Source organism: Chionomys nivalis, chromosome 11 (genome assembly GCF_950005125.1).
Source record: "Chionomys nivalis chromosome 11, mChiNiv1.1, whole genome shotgun sequence".
In the NCBI taxonomy this organism is placed as follows: domain Eukaryota; kingdom Metazoa; phylum Chordata; class Mammalia; order Rodentia; family Cricetidae; genus Chionomys; species Chionomys nivalis.
The window spans coordinates 11732777-11758625 of record NC_080096.1 but is presented as its reverse complement, the minus strand read 5'-3'; the positions used below and the strand labels follow the sequence as shown (position 1 = coordinate 11758625).

The window sequence follows — 25849 nt, the reverse complement described above, 5'->3', positions numbered from 1 at the left end:
AAAGAATGAAATAGGTTCTATTATTATAGTTCGGGCTATTCTAAAATTCCCTTCGTAGACCAAGCTGACCTTAAACTCACAGAGATCTGCCTCCCCATTGCTGAGACTAAAAGCATGTGCCACCACACCTAGCTTATTTTTGTATTATGTATATGGGTGTTTTGCCTGCATGTATGTGTGTGCACCACAAGTGTGCCTGTGCCCATGGAGCCAGAAGAAAGCATTAGACCCCTGGAACTGGAATTAAGGACAGTTGAGACTTGTCCTATGAGTGCTGGAAACTGAATTCAGGTCCTCTGCAAAATTTTTCCCTCCCCACTTCCCCCCTACTTCTGGGATGCACTGGTCCCCACATCAGCTCTAAGTCCTTTTCATTGATGTTTTGTTTTTTGTTTTGGACAAAATATATATTATTTGAAATGTGCCACTTTAATCTTTTTGCTCTAGAGGTACTATGGGTGAGCCCAGGGTCTTGGCCATGCTAGGTAAGCACCCTGCCACTAAGATCCACAAACTCCTCTCCTTTTTGAGACAGGGACAGGGTTCACTATGTAAGCTGGACCTGACTCACAATCTTCCTGACTCAGTCTTCTGAGTGCAAGGATTACAGGTATGCACCACCATGTTCAATTTTATGCAGTACTAGGGATCAAACCCAGGCCTCTGAACAGATTGGGCAAGTGCTATACCAACTGAGCCACGTTCCCACGCATCTTAACTATTTTTTAAAGATATGATCTGGCGGCGGCATGAATTACGTTTATGCTATTGTACATTGGTCACCTCAAATCTTTTTCATCAGTCCTGTATCTCCCCAAATCCCCCATGTTGAGCATGACTTTATTTGGAAACAGGAGCCGTCACGCTGGAATGGTGACCCCAACCCCACTATTGCTATCCTTATAAAAAGGGGAAACACAGATACCATGTGACCACTAGAGTTGTGAAGCCATGTACACATCCCACCCAGTACCTTCAGAGGGGGTGTGGTCCTCAGATTTCTAGCCTTTGAGACAAACACACATTTCTGCTTGTTAAGCCTCCAAGTATGTGACAGCTGGCCCACTGTCCCTAAACAATCTACCAGATGCATCAAATGCAGAGGAAAATATTTCTAACAGCCAGGCATGGTGGCATAAGCCTGTGGGCCTAACATTTGGGAAGCTGAGACATGAAGATGGCCCTGAGTGCAAGGCCAGCTTAGGCTGCACAGTGAGTTCCAGGATAGCTTAGAGTGAGACCCCAGTCTAAAAACTGAGGCAAAACAACGTGATCACTGAACCTGTACTAAGCGTGTGCAGACTTTCCCCGTGAGAATTCTCCAAGGAGAAAGTCCACATGGTTTGTATGTGCATTAGCTATCACAGTGCTCCAGAGACTGAGGATGTCTAGGTAGCAGTGTGCAGGTTACACAAACACAGCAATTACACAAAGCAGCCAAAAGCATCCTGGGATATGGGGAGACAGAGTCTGCATTCTTCCATGGCTACTGAAGGATCACAGTTCCTTTACAGAACAGTCCTGGCCAACTAAGATAACCAGACAGAAACTTATTTTTGATGCACAGCTCTCACTATCTCTCCTCTCTAGATCTAGGTAACCTTGAACCTGCTTGCTCAGTCTATGTTCTTGTCTGTGCTAGAACTCACTGATGTTTGCCTTCCTATGCCTGCCTTACTCAACGAGTAGAATGTTTCAGAGCTGACCTGAATTGTGGCATACATGAGAGTACCATTCCTTTTAATGGCTGAACGCTACTCCACAGGATGGTATACCACATTTCTGTTTATCTAGTCATGTTGATAGATACTTGGGACATCACTGCCATTTGGTTATTATGAACAAGGTTGCAACAGACTTTGCTATAGAAGTGCCTACCACATGCCTGTTTGTAGTCCTTTTAGCTATATACTGAGGAGCAGGAATGCTGGATCTCCTGTCACTAACAATTCTATTTTCAGCTGGGCAGTGGTGGCACACGCCTTTAATCCCAGCACTCAGGAAGCAGAGACAAGTGGATCTCTGTGAGTTAGAGGCCAGCCTGGTCTACAGAGCAAGTTCCAGGATAGGCTCCAAAGCTACAGAGAAACCCTGTCTCAGAAAAAAAAAAAAAAAGAGGGAGGCTTGGGAAGGTGGAGAGATGGCTTAGTTGTTAGGAGCACCGGCTACTCTTGCAGAGAATCTGGACTTATTTCCCAGCACCTATATGGCAGTTCACAAACATATGTTAACTCCAGCTTCAGGGGATCTAATTTTCTCTTCTGGCCTCCTCCAGCACCAGGCAAGCTAGTGATGCACATACAAATATGCAGACACTCTCACAAACACATAAAATAAAACAAAGACAATGGGGTTAAAGATTCAGAAAAGGCAAAGGAACCTTAAGAATTCCTCCTTAACAAAGTTACCCAGGAGCCCAGAGCAGCCAGAGGGTGTCGTCCTCCAAGGAGTGTGGCTTCACTCACCTTCCGCGGGTGCTTCCCGCGCTGGGGACATGGACACTCGGCCCAGGCCCAGACCCCGACGCAGGGCAGAGCGCAGACCTCCCAGTTGGGCCTCTGCCATCCGCCGCTGTGACTCCACGCGGGCAAGCTCAGCCTCCAGGCCCTGCGCCCGGCCCTCAGCTGCGCTCAACCGCAGCCCCAGCTCAGAGGTCTCAGCCCGCACTGCCTCCAGCCTCAGCTCCAGGCCCCGGGCCATGTCCAGCTGCCTCTTCTCGGTTCCACGCGCCTCCTCCAGGGAGCCCAGCAGGCCTCGCTCACGTGCCCGGAACTCAGCCTCTTGCTCATGCAGCTTCCTCTGGGATCCCTGGAGCTGGGGCAGAGGTGAAGCCAGGAGACCAAGTCACAAGGCCGCCCCCAGTCCCCACTTGGTACTTGCCACCTGTGCCTTTAGTGGCCCCCACTCTGCTAGGAGGGAAAGAACATCCGTGGAGGGAGGGGTAATTTGAATTTGCTTCTTTGTCCCTGCTGTTTATGTGTAATGTGCAGTTGGTGAAGATAGGAACGTGCACATAGTGTCAGGCAGAAATTACTTTCCCAAAGGCCCAAAGCTGCTCTAAGAGTCACGGTTCTTCCACTAATGAGACTGTGGGGCAGCCATGATAAACTAAATCTGGGCAGGTCACCCAAAGGAAGTTCTTTACTTCCAACCATTACCACCTGCCAGAGCAGAACTCGGCCATCAATAAATCTAATAAGAGGCCTGAGTCTCAATAGTTTACCCTGAGGAAATGCCTGGCTGCAGGAGGAACCACAAGCTGAGATTACCCAACCTCCATCCAAGAACAGACCAAAGGAAATGTCTGGCATTCCAAGCGCTGTAGATAGGAACACCTGCCAAAACACACTCACCAGGATACCCCTAGACAAATGTCAGCCAATCAGGGGTCCTAAACCTCAGAGACCCCTCACCCCCACCTTTACTACTATAAAACCCTATTCTAATTGAGCTCGGGGCTCTCTGTTTATTCCAGTATGCTGGACACGCAGAGAGACAACATTTGCAAATTTGATTAAAATAAAGGCTCTTTGCTTTTACATTTGAATCTCCTTGTTGGCTTTTGTGGGGACTTCGTAGATTTGGGCATAACAAAACAAAGAGACAGGGACAGAGAAGTTAAGTGATTTGTCCAATGCCACACAGGGAGAAGCCATCCATTACAGACTTGGAACACACAGAAAGATGCCCTCTGGTAAAGAGAAGGGGCCACCTCTGACAGTCGTTAGTTTCACAGGAAAGCCCCTCCACAGAGCACTAGGACACCAGGCCCTGCACCAGCCCCTCCTCTCACCCCATCTTCCCTGGGTGTAAATGAGCACTTTGAAACACAGAGAGAGTGTCTAAGTCAAAGTCACACAGAAGATCTGGTGGCTGTGTGACATTGGGCAGATGTCTTGACCTTTCTGAGCCTGCATGGTTCTGCTAGTGAAATGGGGTTTCCATTACCTGCCTCATGAGCAGGCTGTGGGAAATCAACTATGGCTGTCTTCAGAGCCTTTCCATGACCTTTTGGTGTCTGCACACATTAGGCCTACAGATTCTTTTGCTTATTAGTATTAATACAACTGAGGGAGGGTCCCAAAGTAGTGGGCTCAGCACACTCCTCTGCAAGAAAGACACAGGCAGACAGTAGCCCACTTTCCCCTGGCCAACCCACCCCCCTGCCCAGTTACCTCCTGCTTCAAGGCCTCCAGGCTGCTCTCACGCTTTAGCAACTTCTGCCGCAAGCCCAGAACCTCTCGCCGGCTCTCCTTCTCTGCCCGCTCACCCAGGGTCAAGCGGCTTTGCAGGTCTGCCAGCTCCCGGCCCAGCCTGGCATTGTCATTGTCCAGTATCTTCATCTGTGAACCAGAGCACACAGGGAGGTCAGCTGGGCCCTCCAGTTCTGCCCAGTCTTGGCCCAGGAGGCTCTCGGGATAGACTGACCTAGGACGTAGGCCTCAACTTTAATATTCCGAGTCCATAGGGGCTCACTGAACTCAGCTCATACCAGGCGCCTCGCCCCAGTGGCTTGTATGTCACTTGATGGGGGTTGAATGTGAGGGTGACAGCAGGGAAGAGGTTGACATCCAACCAACCTAGCAACTACAGCTGGGAACCACAACACCCAAGGTCTCTGTAAACCAGAGTGCTTCTTGTTTTAAGCACTTACACCAACTGAATTTACCGTCATTTGTCCCTGTATGTTTAACCCTGATTTCACTGGAGAGAAGACAGGCCAGAGCACGGAATGACTAGCCTACTACACAGCCCACAAGCAGCAGACTGGTATATGATCCCAGGCAAGGGGAACATTCTAAGCCTGTTTCTTCCCAGGAGCAGGTGGGGCAAGGACCACCCACCCCACAGGACTAGAGTAGGCCTGACAGATCAGCATTCAGCATGCTCCCCACAGAGCCCAGCACATGACGCCAGCCACTTGGCTGCTGACTTGAGGGGCTTGGAGGGTCTGAGGTGAGAAGGCATTATTTTCAGGAATGCCACCCATCTTAGAGCGTCAGTCTTGGACTAGAGATGGCTCAGTGGTTAAGAGCACTGTCTGCTCTTCCAGAGGTCCTGAGTTCAATTCCCAGCAACCACATGGTGGCTCCAAACCATCTGTAAAGAGAGCTGGCGCCCTCATCTGGCGTGTGGGTATAAATGGAGGCAGAAAGTTGTATACATAATAAATCTTTAAAAAAAAAAAAGAGCGTCAGTCTTTAGCTATGACACTATGTCTCCACTGTAGCCATCAAGGCTGTTTCCTGTTCCCCTTAAGGGGGAAAAGCTTGATGTTCCAGTGTGCTGGCAGTGCCCAGCAGATAGCCGACACTTGATCAGTGCTTGCTGGTGATGGGGTAGGGATCTAGTCCGAGTCAGCACCCTCCAGCCTGCAGACAAGTTCAGCCACCTCCTGGTTCTACTAAGGCAAGGACAGCTCTTCCATTTTCAAACAACAGAAAATGGCTCAAAACTAAAACACAATGAAACAAAACCACAGAGGAAAACAGTATTTCCCGACACATGATAATTAGATGAGGTTCAATCTGTGTTCACAAAGGTTGACTGGAGCACACCCCGTGTTCATGTTCCATGCAGAGGACATTTGTATGTGCGCACATCTCCCATCTTGTACTGGAGAGCAAACACAGGCTTTGGGCGTGTGGGGCAAGCACCCTGCCACTGAGCTACACACCCAACCTCTTATGGATATTTTCATTTTTAAAAAATTTTATACCAGGTATGGTGGCACACACCTTTAATGCCAGCACTCGGGAAGCCAGAGACAGACAGATCTCTGAGTTTGAGGCCAACCTGGTCTATAAAGCAAGTTCCAGGACAGCTAAGGTTGTTATACAAAGAAACCCTGTATTGGAAAAAAAAAATATTTTTCACTTATTTATTTTTATATGTATAAATGCTTTGCCCCTGTATGTCTGTTTGTGTACCATATATCCCTGTGGAGGCCAAGAAGAGGGTATTAATACCCTGGGACTAGGGCTGAGAGATGGCTCAGAGGTTAAGGGAACTGACTGCTGTTCCAGAGGTCCTGTGTTCAATTCCCAGCAACCACATGATTACACACACTCATGTATAATGAGATCTGGTGCTCAGAACACTATATACATAATTAATAAATTTACATAATAAATAAATTTAAAAAAGAATACCCTGGGACTAGAGTTACAGATAGTTATGAGCTTCCATGTAGGCGATGGGAATCGAACCCAGGTCTTCTGCAAGAACAGTCAGTGCTCTTAACTGCTGAGCCATCTCTCCAGGACCTACTTTTATTTCTTGGCAATACAGGGCAGTGAACGCAGAACTTCACACTTCTGGCGAGCATTCTCACTGAGTTAGTAATTTATAGCCTTGCTGTTTTTTTTTTTTTTTTTTTTTTTTTCGAGACAGGGTTTCTCTGTGGTTTTGGAGCCTGTCCTGGAACTAGCTCTTGTAGACCAGGCTGGTCTCGAACTCACAGAGATCCGCCTGCCTCTGCCTCCCTAGTGCTGGGATTAAAGGCGTGCGCCACCACCGCCCGGCTTAGCCTTGCTGTTTTTACCTTTTATTTTGAACAGGGTCTCAGTAAGTCAAGACTGTCCTTGAACAGACCTTGCAGCCCAGGCAGGCCTTGAACCTGTGCCCTTCTGGCCTCAGTCTCCACAGTAGCTGGGAAGTTGCGGCTACTTTCTTACAGCAGTAAGTAAGGAGGGTGGAAGCAGAGACCTGTGGCCTGTAAAAGTGGAAGCACCGCAGCAGCTCTCGGCTCACTGCAGTCTGCTAGCCAGGCCTGCTTCCCTGGAGCTAATCCTTTACTGCTCAGGTTCCTCTCTCTCGTACTGGACAAGATGCTGGGCCTCCCTGTGGGGACGCCTGAGTCTGAATGGACACAGGGCACACAGTGTCTCCACAGTTCACAGGTAGAAGGCCCCTGAAAGCCTTTCTGCTCTACAGCAGCTTCCTCTGAACTAAAACTCTCTCCGTGAGGGAGGGGAGGCTCCTGAGACTCAGGAGGTAAACACAGCCTTTCAGGAGGGAATGGAAATCTGAAAAATACTCAAAAGCCCATCCCCAGGCTTACAGATGCATAAACAACCAATGAGGGAGGGGATTCCCTGTCCAGCTGCAGCCTTCAGGAGTAGCTGCCTGTGCCAGGGTTGGTGTTTATGTGATGTGGCCAGTTTTGCATCATCCCTGCTCCTGTAAGTGACCCCTCACCCACACTCCTGCAACTACTATAAAAATCCACTGGTTCATCAAGTTGGACTTTGGGGCAACCATTACTTTGGTCTGTTGTGCTTTCTCTTCTGGGGTGAGTAGGGGTATGTTCTCTCACAAAACCCCATCCATGAATGGCAAGGTCAGGTGAAAGGCTTGCTACAGCCCAGGCCTTGATTTTACAGTGGACCTAGCCTCCTGAGATGGCCAGAGCATGTGGAAGGGCAGGAGCCAGGACTGCACCTGTCGCCTAAGCTCCTGCAGCTCTCGGCGAGCCTCCAGCCTGGATCGCTCCACCTCCTGCAGCGAGGCCCGCAGTTCTCCAGCCTCCTTGCCTATGGATACTCGAGCCTCCTCCAGGAGAGCCAGCTTCTGTTCCTTGTCTTCATTGGCAAGCTTCAGGCTGGAGAGAACAGAAGGTAGAGGCTGAGTCCTGGGACAGTCATCTGCATCTCGGTGCACAAAGGTCTCCCCTGGCTCCTAGTGGGTCCGGCCCCATCTTGCCACAGGATAGCCTAAGCGCTGCCTGCCCACATGGCTGCCCTTGCACTAACCCAGCACAACTGGGGGAAAGCCCTTGGCAGGGAGAGGGACATGAGGGAATCCAGGAGGGAGCTTAGTTTCCAAGGTTATTGACACAGATGAAGCCTAAGAGTGAGTGACCCAACCCTCTCCGCTGTCACCTGTCCATTTTCTGTGACAGACAAGCCACCAAAATGACACTAGGCTGTGCTCACATACATACCAACACTCACCATGTATATGGTTCCCTGAGCCCATGGTTCAGTTGGGTTCTTAACTGCTAGAGGATGAGGTGTGGTCGGCAAGCCCTCTGCACCTCTCACCTGATGCGCTCGCTCTCAGCCTTCTTCACGGCAGTCCTCAGCTCCTCGTTGGAGCGCCGCAGGGCCTCACACTCCTTGGTACCCTCACTCAGACTGCGCCGCAGCTCACTGGCTTCCTGGCGCTGGGCCTCACAGCCCTCCTGGCTGTCCCGAACCTTGCGCTGAGCCTCCAGCAGCTCTCGCCGCAGCCCATCACGGGTATCCTCCAGTAGGCGTAGCTGAGTTCTCAGCTCTTCTGCCTGTGGGTCCAGAATGAGGTTAGGACCCCTCAGGCTAAGGCCGCGGCAGGAACAGGCTTATATGCCACTCCCTTCCCTGGCTAGGGGATATCACAGTCCCAACAATGCCCCATTAATCTGAGGTGGGTGGCTGATCTCAGTTGTGGTATGGGACAAGGAACACTGGACTCAGCAGCAGTACATGAACCTGAAAACAGTCCCCATTAGGACTGTCCAGTGAATGAGTCCCCCAAGCCCCCTCTGCAAACACCAGGTGCTTAAATGTCTCCTGCCTTCTATTTGGGTTAGCCACTGTCTGTCCTCACTGCAGGACTCACGGGATCAGCCCCAGCACTCCACATGCAGCCAGGACAGTGTCAGCTCACCTCTCGCATGCTGGACTCCCGCTGCCTGCCCAGGTTCCCAGTCTGCTCCTGGAGTTCTTTCACCTGCTGGGCATGGGCCGCAGTGGCCTCCTCCAGCTGGGCCCGGAGGTCTCGAAGCTCAGATGTGAGGGCGTTCACTGTGTTCTGAGGCAGTCAGGATCCTCACACTTAGTCTGATGTGGCCCCCAATCCCAATGCACTGCCCTATTCCTCTGGCTAAAATGCAGCCCCTCCTTGGGGGCCACCACAGCTTGATCATTCTTCAGTTGTGCAGGGGGAGAGAGGGATGAGGGGGTGAGGGTGAGGTGTGATCTTTAAGCTGGCCTCTCTACACTTGTGGTCTCACCAGGGTGGAGTTATTGGCTACTTCCCTCAGTTGGGTCTTGAAGGAAGGGCTGGACCTTCCCCACAACCTGGAAGCATCCCCAAGACAAGACCAGGCCTTCCCACAGATGGGCCTCTCCAGGCAAGCTGCTTTCCCCTTGGATAAAGGCCTGGGTGCCTACCTACCCGGTCCTGCTCCTGTCGGCTCTGGGCATCTCGCTTCTGACGTTCCATCTCCAGAGAGATGGCAGCCAGACTGTGCCGGGTTCCCATCAACTTCTCAGACAGTGCTGTCTTCTCGGATTCCTTCAGGGACAAGGCCTAGGCAGAGGCAAGGAAGACAAGGCTTAGTGGGTGGCTAGTTCTTTCTCGTAGCCTCCCACTGGTGCTCAGTAGCAGTACTGGCCCAGGAAGTGAACATGATCTACAGAAAAACTAATGCCTCAACTACCCCAGGGCAAAGACTTTCGGGATTCCCATGTTACAGAAGAGAAAACAATAGCTCAGGGAGAATGTCACTTGCCAGGGTGACACAGCACACAGCCGCAGTCTGCCATGCTCTATTACCTTACAGAAATCAAGAATTAACTATTGGGAAGGGTCAGCAAGCACCTGTGGGCACCCTCCACAGGCATGCAGCCTGAGGCAAGCGAAGAGAGAGAAGAATGTGAGACAGCTTGCCTCGTGTCTACTGTCACTGCTACTGTGTGCTAGGCCTCCAGTTCTCCTACCCTGCAGGTGAGAAAACTGAGGCCCAGGAAGAAACTGGATGATTCCTGGGCTCCAGCTGCTGTGTGGGGACTTGCTGGACAGAGCCAGGAGAGCTGCAGAGGCCACTCAGACTCACAAACCTGCTGCTTCTCGCTCTCGGCCAGGAGCAGGCCTTCATCCCGCTCCTGCTGCAGCGCAGCGATCTCCTCACTCAGTTCTTCCTTCTCTGCCTCCATCCGTGCCAGCAGCTCCTCCCGCTCCTGCTGCAGCTGGCCCTGCAGCTGAGTCCGCTCTGCCTGCAGTTCCCGCCATGCAGCCTCCTGAGGACCAAAGCCAGGCCGTGTGACACGCAAGAAAGAGCCCAGGAAGCCCCTTGCATACTTCAGGTCAGAAAAAGGCCCAAATACCCCCTCCCCCCCAGCTAAGAGGCAGGATGGGTGACCAAGTCACATCAGGTCTTTGCAGCAAGGAGGCACAGCAACCTGGGCTGGGGATAAGAATGCTCCCTGGTGAAGACGAAGCAGCAGCCATCCAGACAGAAGAGAACTAGGCCAGGGAGGGAAGAACAGGCTGGAACCTCAGGAATCCTCAGGGACATGGTAACAATGGGTCAAAGCCATAGACACAGTCACTGGGTCACACCAGGACAATAGGGACCCAGTCAGCCCCAAGGTGACAAAGTCAATCTGAATTTTATTTTTTAAACTTTCTTTTAGATTTATTTATTTTCTGTGTATGGGTGTTTTGTGTGCATGATGTCTATGTACCCTGTGCATTCCTGATGCCTCTGAAGGTTAGAAGATGGCATTGGGTTCCCTGGAACTGAAGTTACAGAAAAGTTAGGGATGATTGTGAGCTGTCATGTGGATGCTAGGAACTTAACCTAGAAGAGCAGCAAGTGCTGGACCCTCTCTCCCACTCTGTGCAAGCGGCTAGAGGGTTGTGCAGAGCAGAGTAGGGCTGCTTACAAGAGTGGCAGAGCTCCAGGGACCAGACTGGCAGAGAAGCTGGAGAGAAGACAGACTTGGAAGCACTGATGAGGTCAAGACAGACAGGACCAGGGATCAGAGCATGGCTCCCTGAACATGGTACAGTCCATGACAAAGGACAGCTTTCTCTGGGAGTTCTGTTCCCTAGAACTTTCTGAAGGATAGTAGGTGAGACCTTCTTCAGGTGATACCCTGACACCTACAGATCATATGTGGTAATTTCCACCTTAATTCAAGGAGGTTCAGGGGCATCTCTCACACCACTGCCCTGCAAGTAGAATATGAAATATGAAACTGTTGGAGGCAGCCCTGACCAGGTTCAGTTTCTAGAGGCCCCTGTCCTGCGGACAACTCTGGAGAGCACCCCCAAAACAGGAATTGACAGGAAATTTACTAAGTAATGGTCACTAGGCTAACTCCTTTACATACAAGACCCCATAGCAATCTATCCCCACTTCTATGGGTGGAAAACTGAAGGAACAAAATCTTAAACAGCATCAGTGAAGTGAAACCAAGATCAGACACAGACTCAGGAAATGTAAGCATAGAATCAGTGTTCAAGTGACTTCCTTGGCATGCCCTGCCTATCATTCTTGAACTTTAGCAAATGAACGTAGCTTTTTACTGTATGTTTTGTTTTGAGACAAGGCCTCACCATGTAGCCCTGGCTGTTCTGGAACTATGTTGACCAGGCTAGCCTCAAACTCTCAAAGATCTGCCTGCTTCTGCCTTCTCAATGAAAGTACTAAAGGTATGTACCACCACAACCAGCCTCTTTCTGCTATATACTATACTGACCTTGTTTTGGTATGGTTGTGGGTTTCCATCAGGTTCACTACAATTGGAGTTAATCTGGGGTCTGGAACTCTACATATCTGATAAGGACAACTTACTGCCACAGATCTCCCCAGCTGTCCCCAGGACTTCTATGGCAGACATGAAGTCCTGTTACACAGATGTAGAGACAGAGGCAGAACAAAGGCAGCTGCATCCCCAGAGCTCAGAGACAGTAAAGCTCAGAGTCCTGCCTACTCCTCCCCAGCTGACCAAACCTTCTCACGCTGGAGTCTCTCAAGGTCTTCCTCGTGAGCTGCTCGCTGCTCCCGCAGAGAGGCCTGGGCCTCCCGCTCAGCCTGCACCAGCTTCTGGGTCATCAGTTCTTTGTCCAAGGCTGCTTTCTCTTCGGTGGCTATAACCTGTTGCCGCAGGCCTGCCAGCTCCCCTGCACAAGAAGGATAGCAGGATGACAGGGCTGAGTCACAATCTCCCTCTGGGACAAGAGACTCGGGCCAGATGAGCCACATGGGCAAAACTAGAGGGAAGAGAGCTTGCCTGGCACCTACATTGGGTTTCTTGGAGAAGTGGCTCAACCCCTCTGAATACCAGTTTCCCACTTGCTGTATGGGCTCACTGGCTCTGTTCCCCTCATATACAAGGGATAAAATGCCCAATGAGAAGTGCTACATAAAGGGGAAGGCTATCAAAACTGCAGTGACACCCATTATTGGCATGCTTGCTGGGTCATGCAGCTGATAATACTCCATACATCCCAGTATGTCACTGCATTTAAATGATGTGCCTTGTTATTTAAATGACAGCCTCATCCTTGTCAAAGACAATGCTCCAAGACCAGAAACGATGCAAAGCTGTCTAGCTTTATGGAGTGTCTCCATCAGTGGCAATGCCAGCCCTCACGGAGGGGTCTCGAGTGGAAGGTATGTCCCATCTGGTCAGCACGTGCACTGCCCTCCTCGGGTCTGTCTGAGTCAGGAAAGTCAATTCCCACGACCCAAGCGGGTACTTAGCTAGCTGAGCTTTACATTCACTGAGCTGGAAAGATTGAATTTAGAGAGAGGGGAGCATGTAGGCACCATGGGCTGGGGCCATGGGGCTGATTCATGGAAGTAGCTGATGGTTCTATAGGGACCTTAGAACTCTCCAGCCTCCCTGATGACGAAGACACAGCAGCCACAGTTGGCTGAGTCAGGCACTTTGCCAAGGCCTTCCTTCACGAGCTCCTTCACCTCATCCTGGCAACAGGTTAGGCAGGTGGGTATTCCCCCTCCCTAACTCTGCTGTCAGAGGAACCTACAGCTCAGAGAAGGGCTTGTTCAGGGACCCAGGTCTGCCACACACCTCACCGAGGACTCCTAACCTCTAGTATGGAGCCAGGTGTTCCCCAGGACCCAGACCCTCATACCCATCAGGGTTTCCTTGGCCAGCAGCAGGGCTTGACTGTCAGCTTCTAACTGCTCCCGGCGGGCTTCGAGCTGAGCCAGCTGCTTCTGCACCTCAAACAGGCTGCTCTCCAGGGCTTCCTTCTCCAAGCTGTAGCACACATTCCCCAAGGCCTTGGGACTCAGCCTCCCTGCCCCAGGACTGTGGGCCTCAGGGTGTAGCCAGTATGGGCCAAATGCCAGTCTACCTTCCCAGCTAGAACCCAGGCTCCCCCAGGAAGACTGCACCTGAGCTAGGCTGCGTTGGTAAGCATGGCTCCTAAGTAACTGCTCCTCTGGGTTAACCCCAGGGCGGGGCTGGTGAGGAAGTTTCCCCAGGGGTGCCCCCTGCTGGGAGTTGGGCAAAGCCCATGCCTTACCGTAGTCTAAGGGCCTCCTCCGACAGGGTCCGGCCCTCACGCTCTGCTGCTGCCAGCTGCACAGCCAGGCCAGCCCGCTCCTTGACCAGTGCCTCCTTCTCCCGGGTCATGCGCTCCAGTGCCTCCACCTGTCGCTGTGACTCCCGCAGGGCCTGCTCCAGCTCCTGGTCCCGTCCACTCAGCTGCCGGGAGAGCTGGCCAATCCAGGGATTGTGAGCCCTGGCTGGTTCACTGTGCAGCACTTTAATGTGGGGGTCTAGTCCAGTGCTGGCCTGGCAGCAGAAGACTAAGGGGTTGAGCACAGGCTCTATACTGGTGTGCGTGTGTGCCCAGGGCAAACCTTAGCCTTGTCTACACCTGCAAATGCACACATGTGAAAAAACAAGGGCCCTCGTCACTCACTCTGCCCTGTGCCCAAAACATTCTAAGAAGCTGAACACAGCAAGGCAAGGAAAGCAGCTGTGGAAGCTGCAGGGAAGAGCTGGAGCTGCACCTTCCTCACAGGACCCCCTGGACCCCAGAACACAGGCTGCATCACAGGCCCTGGAGGCCTGGAACCCTAAACTGGGTTCCAGCCATGTGGCTCCAGTTTCCTGAATCTCTACTTTCTTCATATGACAGATCTTCACCACGCACGGTTCAAAGCCAGCGCATCCTCTAAGTGACAGAATCTTAGCCTCAGAGACAAATGGGATGGCAGAGACATGTAGGATACAGTTCAAGGCCCTTAGCTAGAAGAGGTGAGGTGCATATACACCCAGAGGCAAGCACCTAAGCCTATGGCTTATGGCTTATCCCAGAATAGCACACGAGTGACCAGAAACCCTATCCACACATGTGATTGGGGCTCAGCCCACCTGGGTCAACTGTTCCTGCAGATGACTGCGTTCACTGCGCGATGCAAGGAGCTGCTGCTCCAGCGCCTCCCGGGCCTGCTCAGCGGCACAGAGGGAGCCCTCCAGGCCCTGCCGCTCCACCTCCTGCTCCAGTCTCAGCTGCTCCAATCGTTCCTGCTCCTCTAGAGCCAATGTAGTAGCATGTTCTGCCTGCTGCTGTTGGCCCAGGAGCACCGCCTTTTCTTCCTCTAGCTGTAGGACATGGATAAAGGTCTGGGGGAGGAAGGGAACCGTCCCAGGACCAGGGATGCCCCTCCATTCCCACCAATGGTCACAGCCAGCCCAGGGAAGGCTCCCTAAACTGAAGGAAGAATGTCCACAGTGTGGAGTACAAAGCACCAAAATACAGCAGGGCCCTCTATGATGCAAAAAACAGACAAAGAAAGACAAACAGGATGAGAGGTGGATAGCAGGACAGACAGGTAGGGTGTAGGAGCCCCAGCATGCTTGACAGAGGAGACAGGTGGCTGGTGCACAGTATACCTGGGCCATGAGGCGGTTTAACTCCAGCTTGTCCTGGGCGAGGCTCTCATTGAGGGCACTCAACTTGGACAGGGAGTCTCGCAGAGAGGCCTCCTCTGCCCTCAGCTTGGTCAGGGAAAGCTCTAGCTGTGCACGGCCAGCCTCGGCCTACGGTGGGAACAGGGAAGCAGATGTCAGGGAGAAATCCAAGGAAGCAGACGCTGACAGACTGGGTCGGGGCCAAGGAGGCAGGGTTGAGAGGAGTCGGGTAATCCCATCAAAGAAGGCCACAGACTGGGACGCTGTCTCAAAGACACCTCATACCCTAGAGCTGCTCAAGAAAGGACCATAAGGCAGAGCCAGAGGTCAGAAGAGACTACAGCTGCAACCTAGAGGCCATCATGTAGAGCCTAGGCCACCAGAAGTGGGTCAAGCACCTTCTGAGGACTCTTAGGACAATGGCCCAAACTTCCTCAGTCGCAGGGCCCATCTCCACAGAAAGGTCCAGGTGACCCTAAGGTTCAGGCTCCAGTCTCAAGAGCCTCTGAAGAAGAGGGATCTATGGCCTGGGTCAAAAGTCAGTCTGTGGGGGTAGGGAGATGGCTCAGTGGGTAAAACATTTGCTGCTCAAGCATAAAGATATGAGTTCAAATCCCCATAATCCACGTACAAGCTGTATGCCTAAGTTAACAAGTATAATACCAGCATTCCTACAGCATGATGGGGGAAAGACAGGAGAGTCCCCAGAAGTTCAAGATCCAGCTAGTGTACAAAGCAGGGAACAATAATGGGCCATAAATAAGGTGGAAGGCATGGATGGACACCAAGGCTATCCTGACTTCCAGGCAACCACCACAGCACGCACTTGCACCCTACCACACACACGGCATGGGATGTCTGTGGATTTAAAACACAGTAACAAATAAATAGATAAAAAATAAAAGGTCAGTCTGATTCCAGGGACATGCTCAGACAGTGGCCTGAGAGGGGTCAGTCTGTGGCCAGTGGACAAATCCTGACTGTGCAGCTGGCTGGATTCACCTTGGTCAGTGCCTCAGCCACCTCCGCCTTCTCTGTCTGCAGCACATCCCTCTGCAATATGGCGCTGTTTAGTGCCTCCCGCACCTCCACCAGCTCCTTAGCCAGTCCTGAGCGCTTCACTTCCAGCTGCTCCAGCTGCCTGTGGCTGTGGGACAGAGGACTGTTATAAAATATTCCTTTACACTGTGTGAAGATGTGTCACTGTGATTGGTTTAATAAAAAGCTAAATGGTCAATAGTTAGGCAGGAGGTATAGCAGGGACTTCTGGACAGAGAGAGCTCTGGGAAGAAGAGAGGCGGAGTCACCAGTCAGATGAGGAATAACTAGGAAGGGCAAAATGGAGATGAGTTAGATAGCAGGCACATGGAAGAATGTAGACTAAACAATATGGGTTACAGCACTCGGGAGGCAGAGACAGGAGGATCTCTGTGAGTTCAAGGCCAGCCTGCTCTACAGAGCAAGTTCCAGGACAGGCTCCAAAAACTTAAAAAATATATATGGGTTAAATTACAAGACCTAGAGGGCTGGAGAGATGGCTCAGCGGTTAAGAGCATTGCCTGCTCTTCCAAAGGTCCTGAGTTCAATTCCCAGCAACCACATGGAGGCTCACAACCATCTGTAATGGGGTCTGGTGCCCTCTTCTGGCCTTCAGGCATACACGCAGAAAGAATATTGTACACATAATAAATAAATAAATATTAAAAAAAAAGTTACAAGACCTAGTTAGAAACAAGCCTAAGCTAAGGTCGAGCTTTCATAATTAATTAATAATGTCTCCATGTCACTTTTTAAATTTTTATTTTACGTGCATTGGTGTTTTTCCTGTGTGCATGTCTTTATGAGGGTATCAGAACCCCTGGAAGAAGAGTTACAGACAGTTGTGAGCTGCCATGTGGGTGCTAAGAATTGAACCTGGGTCCTCTGGAAGAGTAGTCAGTGCTCTTAACTGCTCAGTCATCTCTCCACCCCCTCCGTGAGCTGGCTGCTCAAAAAGAAAAGTCCACCTACATATGGCACATATCTGGCCACATAAATCCACATAAGGTGTGAGAAAACTTTTAAAAGTTCAGAACCGGGCTGGAGAGATGGCTCAGTGGTTAAGAGCATTGCCTGCTCTTCCAAAGGTCCTGAGTTCAATTCCCAGCAACCACATGGTGGCTCACAACCATCGGTAATGAGGTCTGGTGCCCTCTTCTGGCCTGCAGACATACACACGGACAGAATATTGTATATATAATAAATAAATAAATATTTAAAAAAAAAAAAAAAAGTTCAGAACCATAGAGACAAATGTGTCTTCCTGGCACATCTTCCTGGTGACCAAAGTCTCCAGGAGTAAGCTCGGCAGCATACAGACTTCCAAGCTCCAGTGCCATGCACTAAGCTAAAGTACACTTCAGCTGATATAGTTTAAGATTTGTTTCATACCATCAGAAAATACTGCAGATGCTTAGTAAAGTCACGTCCAGACACAGAAAACCTCTAAGAGGTAGTGTTTTAAAGTGTGCTTAGATGCTGAAGAAAGAAAATGGGTATAGATAGTAATAGAAAAATTAGTTTATAAATAATAAAGTCTTTAAAAAATGTAAAATAATATAAAACAATAAGTCATGTAAGGATTATTATAACACAGAGAGTTAACCCTTATATGGTGCTTTGCTAATTCTGCATTTTTGAATGCTAATGAACAGAGAGTAACAGCTGCTAAGAGACACTGGGTTGTGGAAGGGACTGCTGAATTAAGCCACCCTAGATACTTTAGGAAAGCCTTAACTTTAAAATGGAAGTCAGAAAAATGTATTGTTTTGGGGAAGAGGTTATGCTTTTGTTTCCACAGGAAACGAAAGACTGTACTGGCTACATAAAATAAACCTAGAAAACTACAAGGCAGATGACCTATATTTTACCTGCTCAAGAATAAAACAAAAAATCATCTTTGGCTGGCTTGTGTATAATACCCAGTCCATACACTTGTGTTAATATAGATATGTATGTTACCTTTGAAAGTTTGTGTGTTTTCATAGCAGGGGGACCAGACATCAATGAAAACAGGTGGCCCAGGTGATCCAGTCTCTCAGAATGCCTCTGTCACAGTTTCCTCAGAATTCTACATCCAGAACAGCTTCAAGACTGATGGCTGAGATGGTCCAGCCTCACAGAATACTCCAGCCCAAGATTTTCCTATCACACCGAGACTGGACAAGAGCTAGCTCTCCCAGGATTGGGTATTCTAAAGATGCTGTTGTCCCCAGACAACAGCAAGCAGTCTAGAGAATATGATGCACACATCCCCAAGAGGTGCACTGAAGGACCCTCGGTGAGCAGGGACCCACCTGCGCTCCAGCTCTCTGCGGGCCCGAGCCCCCTCCTGCACTGTGTCTTCTTGCTTGTCCTCCAGCTGGGTGTGCTGGCGCCTCAGGTCCTCCTGGGCAGCCTGAAGCTTTTCTAGCTCCTGGTGTAGCTCTTCAGCCTGCTGCTGAGTCACCTGCAGGTTGTGGGCCAGGCTGCCCTTCTCCCTGTAGGACAAAGAGAGGAGAGGGCATTTTGAGGCTGCTGTCTGCCAGAGAAGACGTTGGACTGACTACTCTGACTACAGTCTCTGTCCTCCAGGACACTGTCTCCAGGAAGCCTTCCCTGATGCTTCTCGCAGCTGACTCATCTCACACCACCTGGCACTGAGAATAGCTCTCTCCCTAGTTTGCAGACCTAGAGGCCAGAGGAATGGGAAAGATGCTGCTGTCAGCTGAAAGTACTCTAGCAAGTGGGAGAGGCCAGAACAGGATTCTGGGACACACAGGCACCTCAGATACCAGTTCTCAGCTGCATGGCCAGGAACACCCACCATCTATCACCCTCCAAACAGAACTGATCTGTCTGGATCCCAGAGCTTCACACTGCACAGAGCAGAAGTATGTACACACAGGAAGGAGGGAGCCACTGAGAATGTCTTCCCCAACTCCAGTGGTCCTGCACTGGGGGCTGGACCTTGTCAGACTGGGAGCTCCCTTGTCAGCTGGGGCCTGGAGATCAGGCTAAGAGATACCTACCTCTTTTATTTTTTTAAAGATTAATTTATTAATTATATATACAGTGTTCTGTCTGCATGCATGTTGTAGGTCAGAAAGGGCACCAGATCTCATTACAGATGGTTTTGAGCCACCATGTGGTTGCTGGGAATTGAACTCAGGACCTCTGGAAGAGCAGCCAGAGTTCAAGACCAGCTTGGTCTACAAGAGCTAGTTCCAGGACAGGCTCCAAAACCACAGAGAAACCCTGTCTCGAAAAACCAAAAAAAAAAAAAAAAAAAAAAAAAAGATAAATAAATAAGTAATAAATAAAGACAGTAGAATGTTCCAGGCAGTGATGACGCATGTCTTTAATCTCGGCATTTGGGAGCAGTGACAGGCAGATCTCTGAAAGCTTTGTCTACAGAAGGAGTTCTAGGACAGGCTCCAAAGTTACAGAGAAACCTGTCTCGAAAAGCAAACAAAAAAAAAAAACAAACCACTTCAGAATGCAAAATGGGTTTCTCACCAAAGATATTACCATTTAAAAGGCCCAGTTTCTTCCCACAAAAGGAAACCAAAGGCCTGGCCCCAGATAAGCCACTGCCACCTCCATGCACACTCAGAGTTGAGTCTAGAAAGTCTTTCACCAGCTGTATGAAGACAGCTCTGACAGATTCACATGAATTTGAGGTACCACGGGTGCAGCACTTGCCACACATCCTGGAACACAGTAGGTATGCAAATGCACACATGCACACCTACTGTGCTTCCATATTGCCAGGACTATGGAAGGCAAAAGCAGAACTCAGGGTTAAGATGAGCAGGTGAGGCAGGTGGGAGTAAGGGTGGGAGTTGGGGGATCGCACTTTGAGTTTATCTTTTCTCTCTCTCCGTTTTGTTTTTGTTTTCCTAGATAGGGTATTTCTGTATAGCTCTGGAACTCGCTTAGCAGGTCAGGCTGGTCTTACTATGTGGCCCCGGCTGGCTTGGAACTGTTATATAGCCTAGGATGACCTCATACTTGGGATAATCTTCCTGCCTCAGTGTCCTAAGTGCTGGACTGCAGATGTGAGCTACCAGTCCTTGCTTGTCTTAGAGACTTGTTTGTTTGTTTGTTTGTTTAAGACAGGTTTCATTATGTAACCCTGGCTGGCCTGGAGCTTCCTACATAGACCCGGCTGGCCTAGAACTCAGAGATCTGCCTGCCTCTGCCTCCAGAATGTAGGAATTAAAGGTATCCACCACTGTGCCTACCTTTGGTGTTTTTATTTAGAAAAAGAAAATGAAAAAGCAACAACACCAAAAATAAATAAATAAATAAATAAATAAATAAGTAAGTAAGTAAGTAAGTAAAATCCAAAATCTACCAGGTAGCCAAGAGGAGGATAACGTGTGTCTCTTAAAAAAGAAATTTTATAACATCTTTATTTTGTTGTTGTTCTGTGTGTGGAGGTGTGTGTAACAAGGCCCATGAATGGAGATGAGAGAATAACATTCCTGAATGTTCTTCTGAGTACATCCCACTGTTGCAGAGGACCAGTGTGGTTCTCAGCATCCACCCTGGGTAGCTCATGGTCACCTCAAACTCCAGATCCACAGGGGTCTAGCTGGCAGCTCTGGTTTCTCGGAGAGCACATACCCACATACAACTCATCATCACCATCATCATCACCACCACCATCATCATCATTTTAAAAGTCTCGGGATTGGAGAGATGGCTCAGAGGTTAAGAGCACTGGTTGCTCTTCCAGAGGTCCTGAGTTCAATTCCCAGCAACCACATGGTGGCTCACAACCATCTGTAATGAGATATGGTGCCCTCTTCTGGCATGCAGGCATACACACAGAATACTAAGAATACTGTATACATAATAAATAAATAAATCTAAAAAAAAAATCTGAATAATAAAAAAAAGTCTCTACCAGGGCTGGGCATAGTGGTGCACACCTTTAATCCCAGCACTAGGGAGGCAGGGGCAGGCAGATCTCTGAAATTTTCAAGGCCAGTCTGGTCTACTTTGGGAGGTCCAGGCCAGCGAGGGCTACCTAGTGAGATTCTGTCTCAAAAACAAACAAACAAACAAGTCTCTAAGAAAAGCAGGAACTAGTAGCTCACATCCACAATCCACCACTTAGGACACTGAGGCCAGAGGATTGCCCCAAGTGTGAGCTCAGGTTATATAGCAGCTCTAGGCGCCAGCCAGGGCTGCATAGTGAGCTCTGTCTCAAAAATATAAAACTCAGATAAATAATAAAAAATAAACAACAAAAAACTGCTTTTAGTTTGGCTGGGATGTAGCTCAGTGACAGAGTACTTCCCTGACATGCACCAGGTTTGGGTTCATTCCCAGCAGGAGGCAACTAACCAACAGGAAACAGTTCAGAAGAGCACTGAGAGCAGAATTCTAGAATGTTCTATAGCCACATGTGGTAATGGGGGTACTTGAAATGTGGCTAGAATAACAACTGACTTTTTTTTTTTTTTTTTTTTTTGAGACAGGGTTTCTCTGTAGCTTTGGAGCCTGTCCTGGAACTAGCTCTTGTAGACCAGGCTGGCCTCGAACTCACAGAGATCCGCCTGTCTCTGCCTCCCAAGTGCTGGGATTAAAGGCGTGCGCCACCACTGCCCGGCAACAACTGACTTTTTACTTCCTTGAAAACTGTCAATTTTTTTCACCTAGACGGTGGGGAGGAACCCTCTAGCTGAAAGGCCTGGCTAGCTAGACCCAAGGCCTCCCGCTGGCCTGGAGGCCCCGCACCTGCTCAGGAGCTCGTTGGCACTGCGCAGGCGCTGGGCCTCGCGCAGTGCATCCTCTTGGGCCTGGGCTGTGACTGCTGTCTGGTCCTGCAGGCGCTGCAGCTGCTCCTCCAAGCCCCTCCGCTCTTCCTCGCTGTCACTGAGTTGCTTGCGCACGGTGCCCAGTAGCTCCTGGCTGGCTTCATAGCGCCCACGCATATCCTGGAGTATGGGGGTGACAGGGTCTGTAGGAACCCATTCACTCCCTCCTAAGAGCTCCATAGCGTTGGACGTGGAGGCAGCATAGGGGATGCCTCCACTGTGCCCTCCCCTCTCTGCCAACGGGGCAACTCCAACTGGCGCACCCAGGGTCAGACAAGGAAAACTGTTCCTTAGATACTGACCCCACCCACAAGAGCCCAGGCCCCGCCCCCTCGTTTCCTCCTCCGCAACCCCGCCTCTGGTTCCCAGACTCCCCTTGTCCTAGGCTCAGATTCTCTGTTCAGGATTTGTCTTAGGATCCTGGTCCCAAGCTTTATCTCCATTTCTGAGAGCTCCAGCCCCTTTTCCGAGGCACTCACAGCCATCCAGGCACTCCGGGCTCAGATTCTATCTAGAACCCTCTATCAGCAGTCGTCTCTCAGGGCCCCAGCCCCGCCCCCATGGTCCCTGGCTGTGTGAGGGATGCTTAGGCCCAGTTTATACCTGGACCTGCAGCTGGCGTTTGTGCAGGGCAGAGTGGATCAGCGTGAGCATGGAGGAGTCGGAGCAGGCTGGGGACAGGCCTCTGCGCGGGGAACGACCTCGACCCGGGGAGGAGTGCCGTGGTGGGGTGGGGGTCCGTGGGCCAGAGAGCCCCCGCAGGCTGCCATCAGATGTGTCTGCAGTGTGCCCTGAGCTGCTGAGCTGGACACCACTCTCTGTGTCCGATAGGGCAGCCTTGCGGGGAAGGAGAAAAGGGGAGTGGGGGGTTAACTAGTCACAGGCATAAGCGAGGCAATGTGACATTTCCCACATGCCCCTTCTCCCAAGAAGCCTTTCAGAGTCCATCTCTGCCACAGTGCAGCCCTCCATGCAAGGCCTACCATTCACTGTCCTCCAGTGTCCTCACAGTTCTCACAGGGGCTCCACAGGGCAAGGCTGGGTGAGCCAGCAGAGGTGACAGCAGCCAGGGTGAATAGACCCCACCTACTTCCAGTACATCCCAAGGCTCCCAAGGGGTGTGGCAGGGGCTCAGGATTGGCCACCCTGGTGGGCTGTAGCATACCTGTGCCAAGTCCCTCAGTGTCTGCTGCAGTCCCTCTCCATCCTCAGTGTCCAGGGCTGCCTGCTCCTGGACCCGCAGAGACTCCTAGCGACAAGACAGGCCGGTCACAGTTATGATGAAGGATGAAGTCACTTCTTCCTGCCCCTCTGGAGTAGCAGTTATGGCCATACCCACAGGTCAGCTGCTCTCACTGAACAGATGAGGCCCAGAAAAGTACAGTGCCCTGTTCCAGTCACATGACCTAGTGAAGCACCCAAACCCTGCTCCACAAAGGGGTGTGGAGCTCAGGCGGTGCCCTGGAGGTATGCTTCTGGTGGGGAGGCAGTGGCATTCCCCTGGGAGCCTAAGAAGGGTCCAAGTCCTGACTCCCCACCTACTGAATTGGAAACCCCTGGGCTTTGGCTTCCTCAACTGTGTAATGGCTTGCTGTGGGAGGGTGGAAGGGCACAGAGATGGTGAATGTCACTGTGTAAAGCCTGGCATGCACTGTGAGGACAGCAGTCTGGATGACATGTCCCCAGCAGCCTGGCCCTCAGCCAGTAGCCATAGATCTGGTTGGTGCTACATCTCACCAGGGCCGCCAACTTATCAGAAAGAGTCCTGTTGATTTGATCCTTCTCTGTGTTCTGGTTCTGAAGTTGCTCCACAGACAGGGCCAGCTCTGTCACTCTGGAGGAAGGAGCAAAAGAGGTGAATGGGGGAGCTGCCTCAGTTTCTCAAATTTACCAGCATATGTCCTCTGCGTTTCCCAAAACTGGACAAGGACCCTAGAATCCACCTCCCCAGGTATGGGACCTGGAATAAGTCACTTCTTACCTGGGGGCCTCTGATTTCTCAGCTGCAAAATCGGAATGAGGGTGCAGCTGGCTGTATCTCATGAGAGAGCAGTGGAGGCAGGAGTTGCGGTCATTCAAGTCATCAGAGGTTTAACTGCCTATATGTCTAGACCCCAGTTCTCTGAACCTCAAACACAGTGCCTGGGAAGCCCAGCCAGGCTCACCTGGGGAAGGCCCAGCCCTGGTGAACACACTCCTCTCTGAGTCTCCAAGGGAACCCTCTGCAGGAAGGGAGTTGGTCACAGATGGGCCTGCTGCCACCCACCTGGCACTAAGGTCAGCCTTGTCCAGGTCACTCTGCACCTGCAGCTGGGCCAGGTCCTTCTCCCGGAGCAGCTTGGCCCGTAGCTGCTCCTCTAGTTGGGCCTGCAGCAGTGTTTGCTTCTCCAGAGCCGCCTCAGCCTGGCTCTCAGCCCGCTGAAGGCTGGCACTCAGTCCCAGGCCCACTTCCTGGACAGCCCGAGATGTCCGGACTAGCTCCCCTCCCAGCTGCAATAGGTCCCTAGAAGACAGCAGAATAAGGGGGTGTGGAGGTGGCTTCCAAGTACAAATCAAAAGTACACTGGCATTATCTGTCACCATCAGATTATAGAAACAAAGTCACATTATGCCCAATATGGGTGAGGTCGCGGGGGAACTGGACATCCCCTATACAGCTGATGAAGGGCAAGTGGGCAGAACCACAGGGGAAGGCAATTAGGAAAAGCCCTGAAAGGTATGAACACCTGGGTCCTTTGCACCTAAGAGTGCATCTTCCAAACTGGCTCATCCCAAGGCAATGACAGATGACTATGGTAGCATAGCACGTGTGGAAATCCTGGAGATACCAAAACACCCATTAAAAGGGAGATCACGAGTAAATAAACGATGGGAAGTTCAGTCGGTGGATCCCACAGCCAAGAAAAACCAACAGGGAAGCTACTCCTGATGTGTACATCTCCCAGGAAAATGGTCAGATGAGGAAGGGTTCTTCCAAAGCAGCAAAATTAGCTGAGCAGTGGTGATGCACGCCTTTAATCCCAGCACTCGGGAGGCAGAGGCAGACAGATGTCTGTGAGTTTGAGACCAGCCTGGTCTACAATTCAAGCTCAAGGCCACACAGGGCAATATAATGAGACCCTTTCTCAAATTAATTAAAAATAAGGCCCCAATGTGAGCTCACTCACTCTCTGTATGAACTGCAGTACTGAGCATCCAACAGCAGGGGGCAGGGAATACCACATAGAATTCTAGGTAACACACAGTAGGTCAAGCATAGTATCAAACACTTCTAATGCAGTTTTCATCCTGCCATTAAGCCAGAAATACCATCACAGGCTGCAGACACCTGCCCCAGGCCAAAGGGCCTCCTGTGGGGGAACACTGCACTCCTGGGGTCCCGGTCTTGCCAAGGAAATAGCAATCTGCAGCTCTAGCTGTACAGGCTTATGAAACACGAGACAGCAAAAAGCTAGACTACAGGAATCCCTGAGGAAAGCCGGTCATTCCTTGAACAAATAAGAGACTTAAGGGTCCAAAAGAAGAAAAAAGTTTAGCCAGGTGTGGTGGGCAACACAGACCTGTATTCCTAGTACTAGGAAGAAAAAGATCCAAGTACTGGGCTGGGATCTTGGCTCAACTTATACGAGTGCTTGCCTAACACATGCAGAGCCCTAGGTTCAATCCTTAGCAACACATAAACCTGGCATGGTAGCACATGCCCGTAAATCTAGCATGCAAGTAGAAAGAGGAGGATCAGAAGTTCAAGGCCATCATCCTGTGCAGTGAGTTCCAGGATAGCCTGGGATACATGACTCTAAGAAAGAAAAAGGATTTAAAAAATTAAAAATCTGCTGGGCATAGTAATGCATGCCTTTAATCCCAGCACTCAGGAGGCAGAGGCAGCAGAATCTCTGAACTGGAGGCCAGCCAGAGTTGCATAATGAGATGCTGTCTCAGAAAAAAAAAATTCACTTTTTTTTTTTGTTTGTTTGTTTTTTTTTGTTTTTCGAGACAGGGTTTCTCTGTAGCTTTGGTGCCTGTCCCGGAACTAGCTCTTGTAGACTAGGCTGGCCTCGAACTCACAGAGATCCACCTGCCTCTGCCTCCCGAGTGGTGGGATTAAAGGAGTGCGCCACCATCGCCCGGCTCAAAAATTCACATTTTGTGAGTATCTGTGACTCCTGAGTCAAACAAACTATAAAGACAAAAAGGGAGGCAGGCTTCAAATCCAAACTCAGCTATGTTGAAGAATATTTGTTTACACTGTGTGAAGATGTATCACTGTGAGTGGTCTCCAAAGGGCTGACTGGCCAATAGCTAGTCAGAAGAGAACAGGCGGGACTTCTGGGCAGA

The 25849-nt window shown here is 50.6% G+C and overlaps 1 protein-coding gene across 5 annotated transcripts in view; it reads right to left on the bottom strand.

Annotated features, from left to right (window-relative positions):
• Window positions 1-25849, bottom strand: part of Crocc (ciliary rootlet coiled-coil, rootletin) — a 45956-nt gene that overhangs the window by 6768 nt on the left and 13339 nt on the right. For all 5 annotated transcript variants that reach the window (XM_057784244.1, XM_057784248.1, XM_057784243.1 and 2 more), the window contains 19 exons: window positions 23781-24017; window positions 23252-23348; window positions 22680-22763; window positions 22118-22351; window positions 21435-21634; window positions 18002-18184; window positions 15669-15813; window positions 14649-14795; window positions 14127-14357; window positions 13270-13463; window positions 12874-13001; window positions 11726-11895; window positions 9825-10004; window positions 9160-9294; window positions 8650-8793; window positions 8046-8284; window positions 7444-7603; window positions 4176-4343; window positions 2466-2814 (listed from right to left, as the gene is read on the bottom strand). In XM_057784244.1, coding sequence (XP_057640227.1) covers window positions 2466-2814; window positions 4176-4343; window positions 7444-7603; window positions 8046-8284; window positions 8650-8793; window positions 9160-9294; window positions 9825-10004; window positions 11726-11895; window positions 12874-13001; window positions 13270-13463; window positions 14127-14357; window positions 14649-14795; window positions 15669-15813; window positions 18002-18184; window positions 21435-21634; window positions 22118-22351; window positions 22680-22763; window positions 23252-23348; window positions 23781-24017 — 3425 coding nt within the window. The remainder of the gene's footprint in view (window positions 1-2465; window positions 2815-4175; window positions 4344-7443; window positions 7604-8045; window positions 8285-8649; window positions 8794-9159; window positions 9295-9824; window positions 10005-11725; window positions 11896-12873; window positions 13002-13269; window positions 13464-14126; window positions 14358-14648; window positions 14796-15668; window positions 15814-18001; window positions 18185-21434; window positions 21635-22117; window positions 22352-22679; window positions 22764-23251; window positions 23349-23780; window positions 24018-25849) is intronic.